This window comes from Oncorhynchus nerka, linkage group LG27 (genome assembly GCF_034236695.1).
Source record: "Oncorhynchus nerka isolate Pitt River linkage group LG27, Oner_Uvic_2.0, whole genome shotgun sequence".
In the NCBI taxonomy this organism is placed as follows: Eukaryota; Metazoa; Chordata; class Actinopteri; order Salmoniformes; family Salmonidae; genus Oncorhynchus; species Oncorhynchus nerka.
The window spans coordinates 49171001-49177531 of NC_088422.1; the positions used below are offsets into that span (position 1 = coordinate 49171001).

The 6531-nt window shown below is 40.6% G+C and overlaps 1 protein-coding gene across 1 annotated transcript; it reads right to left on the reverse strand.

The window, feature by feature from the left end:
* Nucleotides 1-874: 874 nt before the first annotated feature.
* On the reverse strand, nucleotides 875-3728 carry xbp1 (X-box binding protein 1). The gene is given in 6 exon segments (XM_065011729.1): nucleotides 875-2051; nucleotides 2302-2385; nucleotides 2388-2468; nucleotides 2606-2722; nucleotides 2833-2929; nucleotides 3423-3728. Coding segments are annotated over 6 exon segments (1179 nt in total). The 5' UTR covers nucleotides 3644-3728; the 3' UTR covers nucleotides 875-1472.
* Between the last annotated feature and the right edge of the window lie 2803 nt (nucleotides 3729-6531).

Here is a 6531-nt window from a genome sequence, read left to right on the forward strand (position 1 = left end):
AAGGGGGTTGTCTTCTCTCCCATCTAAGCATAGCAGCACAAATAACACACCAAAAGACAGCACAGAGAGGACTGAAAGACTTTGTGATGAGATGTCACGCTAACAGCTTATATTTTAAAAAAGCCAGACTGACCCTATAAGGATAAATCCCAGGGAAAAGCCCTGTGTCTCAGGTACCCCCATGTTCTTAGTTATGTAATAGATGTGTCCATGTGCAAGAATACAAACATTTGTTTCACATGGCTTCCCTTAAGCCTTATCTGACCTTGGGTCCACTGTACTGGAACCTATTCAGAGATCAGTGACATGTAATCATTAATCTCTAAACTCTACTTCTGCCATCTCATCTGCTCTAGAAGAAAACACTGGGGCCAGGTGGCAATTGATATTTACCCTGAAGACATGAAAAATGCCTTGCTAGTTATTTTAAAACGATCTGAGAGATGGTCTGAAGAAAAGCAAACCACTGGGCACAGACATCAATTCAATGTTGGTTCATTGAAATGGAAACATTTGAGTCATTGTGCCCAGTGGGAAGGTCTCGAGTCCTGCATTTTACATTTGAGTTTAGAAACTTCTCGCTCAAGCCACACTTTGAGAAACTATAGTGAGGCCACGTTTCTTGCTTTGCATTTCCTATACGACCTTTGAGGCTTGAATCAAAGAAACCAAAAGTTGGCTCCTTGGAGAAAGCAATTGGATTAAACTTAAACGCTTGAACTTCTGGCCAATTGTATATTGTAGACAATTGAGATACCACAGTAAAAATATATTCAAGAGACCCAGGCTTGCACTGTCTGAGGGTGTATTCCCTGCCTACCCTCTGATCAAACACCTGAAAACCAAGAGCCAGTGAAACCAAGAGACGGTAAGATGCAATGCAAAGTTTTTTTAATGCAGTAATTTTGATCTACAAGGAGAGTGTTTAACAAAATTATACAGGAGGTAAAGGCCTTTATACATACAGAAACAGATTATACAGAAGACTCCGGAGTAGAATACACAAATAAATACATTTGTCTTTTTAAAACAGTCAGTCCCAGTCCCCCAGGGAAATATAACTTAAATACTGGATATTTCACCCATTGGATTTCTCCTTAACTCCAACAATGAGTGGAAAGATTTAAAGCAACCTTACAAATCCACTAGCTGTCAATTAGTGACGGCAAATTAAGGTGTCAATAACTGCATCTCCCACAAGCCAATGCAGGAACGCAAAATCGTAGACCTGTAAAAGGAGATTAACTAACTTTGGTTTGAACCCCCAAGATGAGGTACACGCTAGCTAGCCTAGTCTCCGATCAGTTTATGCTGTATAGCCATTGGTAAATCGGCACTGCTGGGACAGCCTATCAATATAAAGCATAATGTACTGTATTCACTTAACATTACACTAAATAGCAGTGAGTTCATAATAGGTTGGATCATTGATTAATGGGATGTGAGATCCCAATGAGATGTTCAGAATCAGATCAGACACTGATCAACTGGGGGAACAGTTCGTTGGCGAACACGTCATCCCAGGACCCCTCTGAGCAGAGGGGGGATGACATGTCGCTGATGGGGGAAGGGGACCGCTCGTATCCGGAGTCGCTGTAGGCATCCATCAGGTAGGCACCAGTCTTCTCTAGGCTACCCATGGCCAGGTCAGAGGTCAGCGAGGCCACAGACAGGAAGTCATCCAGAACCCCATGATTTTTAGGGATGATGACTTCTTCCGGCTCATCTTTGACACACACGTCAACCTCATCGGCCACAGAGAAGACCTTAACCATCTTTATCCCTGTCACACTCTCCTCGTGATTCACTTCCTGCTGCCCGAGGACACACACCACCTCCACAGGCTTGGTGTAGATGTGGTCAAAGTGGATCAGTTCATTAAGGGCCTCCAGCTTAACTGATGTGGCCCCCAGAGCTGCAGGTGAGGGGGCAGGTACTCCTCCCCCCCCTCCGACCAGCAGCACCGCCTGCTCCTGGATCTCCTGCTCACCACACTCCCTGAGGAACAGCTCTGGGTGAAGGATGTCAAGAATGCCCAGCAGGAGATCAGACTGGAGGGGAGAGGGAGCGAGCAGGTTACAACTCTTAACAGGGAATGGCAGAACTGGAACTCACCAATAGGCAAGATGAGCATTATAAAAGCACTTGGAGCTACTGGAAAATGGACTAGACTAAATGAAGCCAATCAATGACTATAAAGTGCTGAATATCCATCTCCATTTGATAAAGCCCTTATCCATAGCTTACATTACAGTGGTCATGCATTAGCTGTAGCAGACAAAAATGGTCTACGTGTCTCACCTCAGAGTCTGTAGAGTCAAGACTATCTGTATCCATTGGGAAATCTTCAGATTTGAGAATTGCTGGGCCTGCACCTGCTGCAGAGGCACACATAGCCTGAGTACTGCAGACTCAGAAGACCCGATCCCCAAAACTGCATCAATCCCATTGGACTCCAACACCTGAGCCTGGGGGAAAGAGTTATAAACTAACTGGCTCTGACAGCCAGGTGGCTCTGACAGCCAGGTGGCGCAACTGTCCCCCCCCCCCCCCAATCTTATGCATTACCAATAACTCTGCCATAACAAATAACAAATCTGCTTACATTCTCTTTGGCCTCAAGGGTGTCCAACCCTAGCCTCTGTCTCAGTTCCTTGTTCTCGTTCCCCATACCACACATCTTTTGCCGTAACAGCCTGTTTTCAATATGAAGTTTCTGGTTCTAGAGAGGAGAGAGAGAAAGAGATACAATTTTAACACCTTAGTCAGTTTAGGAATAAGAGCAATAAATAGCAGTCATTAACACCGTGACAATTTATGGACAGAATTTACCTCCAGTTCCATCACCAGAACTTGCTCTTCAAGCTCACCCATTTTGGCTTTTTTTCTGTCTCTGGCCGTTTGGGCTGCAACTCTGTTCTTGAGTTTCCTGAAGAGGAAATATAATATTTTGAAATTGCTGACAAAGTAAGATGACTGACAGGAATGGGAGAGAGTTCTTGGTTATTGCACAATCAGCCGCCATGTTCCTGTCATGCAGGCAGAACAGGTTCCAAATTTCCAGAAACAGGGTGGGAGCAATAGGCTGACTCCTCAAATCTGTTGATATGCGAAGCCGGGTAACATGACAGGCCGAGTCGACGAATAAAAAGGTAAATCTACCATAGCCTAATTTTGAATGTGCAGGATTTATTCTTAGCGCAGTTATTGGGGAGACATCGATGACATTCATGGGAATCTGTCCATTTGTGTGGCGTAAGGAGTAGCCTGCTCCCTTTGGTCAACCAATCAATTCACAATTGTTCACCTTTGGTATCACGAGATCGATATGATGGCATCTGACTTCAATAATAAATCATTTATATGGCCATGAGAATAACGTTACAACTAAATACACCAAATTGGCGATTCATGAAACTAACCTGCGAAGTTGCTTTTCTTCTGGGCTCAAATGAGTGAGTCTCTGTCTTTTTCGCAGGGGTGGCCCAGTTGTCGAATTTGAGTCGGAATCTGACGAATTCGCTTGGTTTTGCGACGGCAAAACGACAGAAATTGACCGGCTGTAGCCCTGTGTTGAACTAGAAGAGCCATTCTGTTGCCCAGATATCAAGAGGACTTTATGTCCCGCTGTCCCCACGACCATATTATTTATCCTTATAGACTTCAGAAATATTGGGGTAGCTTCAAAGAAACCTAAGGTTTATTTAGGTCTTTCTATCCCTGTCAGTTCTTAAATATAAAAAAAGGAGTTCCGCTTCCAATCTATTTCTACAGTCGTGGTGAAATCTGATAGGCTGAAAGACATTGCAATGCTTTCACAGTATGCTCTATGATTGGCTGCAGGGCTCATGCAATTTGCATTAAACTTTCACCCTGCGTTCGCAGTAAAATGCCTGCCTCTTGTTAATGGAAGGTGTAATTTCCCATCTAACCTACGCTTGGCACAAATAACAAACCCGACCCATTTAAAATTCCCAGCAAAAATACTTAGAGCCAAAAGTATTGAGGTTATTCACCCTGGGTTATAACTTTATTTTTCTAAACGAACTTTAGTTCTCAAAATAGCCTTACAGTAGATGTACTTTTGTTCAGTGGTGGAAAAAGTACTCAAATGTCATACTTGAGTAAAAGTAAAGATACCTTAATAGAAAATAGTAAACGTGAAAGTCACCCAGTAAACTACTACTTGAATAAAAGTCTAAAAGTATTTGGTTTTAAATATACTTAAGTATCAAAGTAAATGGAATTGCTAAAATGTGCTTAATTAAGTATCAAAAGTAAAAGTATAAAGAATTTCAAAAATTTCTGTCAAATGGAAAGAGTACTTTTGGTTGTAAGGGAAAATGTATGGAGTAAAAAGTACATTATTTTCTTTCGGAATGTAGTGAAGTGAAAGTTGTCAAAAATATAATTAGTAAAGTAAAGTACAGATACCCCAAAAAATGACTTAAGTAGTACTTAAAAATATTTTTACTTAAGTACTTTACACCATTGCTTGTCTTCTAACATGTAGGACAATAACCTGTTGACCTCCAAAGTACACTAGCTTACAATTACAGTTGTAAAAGAAGACTATATTACGATGGTGTCACGCCCTGACCTTAGAGAGATGTTTTATTTCTCTATTTGGTTAGGTGAGGTTGTGATGTGGGGTGGGCAGTCTATGTTCTATTTTCTATGTTTTGTATTTCTTTGTTTTGGCCGGTTATGGTTCTCAATCAGGGACAGCCATCTATCGTTGTCTCTGATTGGGAACCATACTTAGGCAGCACTTTTTCCCACCTGTCTTTGTGGGTAGTTAACTTTGTTTGTGGCACTAAATCCCTGTAAGCATCACGGTTGTTGCTTTTGTTTGTTGTTTTTTTTGGCAACAGTTTTAAAATAAAAGGAAAATGTACGCTCATCACGCTGCACCTTGGTCTTCTTCCAGCAACGGCCGTGGCAGATGGACTATTGTATAGGTTCTTTATAGAATAGTCATTGCAGGAGATTCAGTTGTTTTCACCTTGCCACTACAATCCCATTAATTTTGTCCTCCCCATTCAATAGCCAATACAGTTTGCATATCCATATTGAATTTTGATTATGTCCCTGCCATTGCACATCTGGCATCCATCTCACTCATAGTGAATAACTTTCAGGTCAAATAATGGATAAAACTGTTTTGTAGCTTGTGATGCAAAGGATTTGTGATTTTCATCATGTATCCTACTGGGGGAATTCATATGAATTCTTATTAGTTGTTTTATTATTCCCCATACCTTATTCATAGTGGGACATATTCAACATTTCTTCAAAGAAGGTGTAGCTTGGAATCCAGTTTTATATACAGTACCAGTCAACAGTTTGGACATACACTACCGTTCAAAAGTTTGGGGTCACTTAGAAATGTCCTTGTGCTTTTCTTTCAAAACCATTTTTTTGTCCATTAAAATAACATCAAATTGATCAGAAATACAGTGTAGATATTGTTAATGTTGTAAATGACTATTGTAGATGGAAACGGCTGATATTTAATGGAATATCTACATAGGCGGACAGAGGCCCATAATCAGCAACCATCACTCCTGTGTTCCAATGGCACATTGTGTTAGCTAATCCAAGTTTATCATTTTAAAAGGTTAATTGATCATTAGAAAACTATTTTGTGATTATGTTAGCACAGCTGTAAACTGTTAAAGAACCAATAAAACAGGCCTTCTTTAGACTAGTTGAGTATCTGGAGTGTCAGCATTTGTGGGTTCGAGTACAGGCTCAAAATGGCCAGAAACAAACTTTCTTCTGAAACTCGTCAGTCTATTCTTGTTCTGAGAAATTAAGGCTATTCCATGCAAGAAATTGCCAAGAAACTGAAGATCTTGTACAACACTGTGTTCTAGTCCCTTCACAGAACAGCGCAAACTTTCTCTAACCAGAATAGAAAGAGGAGTGGGTGGCCCCGGTGCACAACTGAGCAAGAGGACAAGTGCATTAGTGTCTAGTTTGAGAAACAGATGCCTCACAAGTCCTCAACTGGCAGCTTCATTAAATAGTACCGGCAAAACACCTGTCTCAACGTCAACAGTGAAGAGGTGATTCCGGGATGCTGCCCCCCACCCGACAACAAAATGAGAAAGCATCATTCTGCACTAACTGTAATTTTTATTCAGACATTTAGAACTACACAAATAAATAATCATAACATTTAAAACTATATAAATATAAAAATATATACAAAAATAAGACTCATATATATCAAAAGAAGTACCAAAGACAAATAGAAACACATTTTTGTTGATTTGGCACTCGAGCATCAATACATTACCCATCCTCCAACACTATCAACCAAGAGTCAATACTAAACCAATTCACCTTGGTGGTGTGCAGACTGGTTTTATATTATTCTTAACGATTTCGCACAAACCAGAAAAAAATGCAACAATATGTCTGAGAAACTATATATTGACTGTATTATGAATGAATTGTGGTTTATGTGGTAGCATTTCGTAGTGTGACTGATTTTACTAATTATACTAATTTACTATTTGTGAC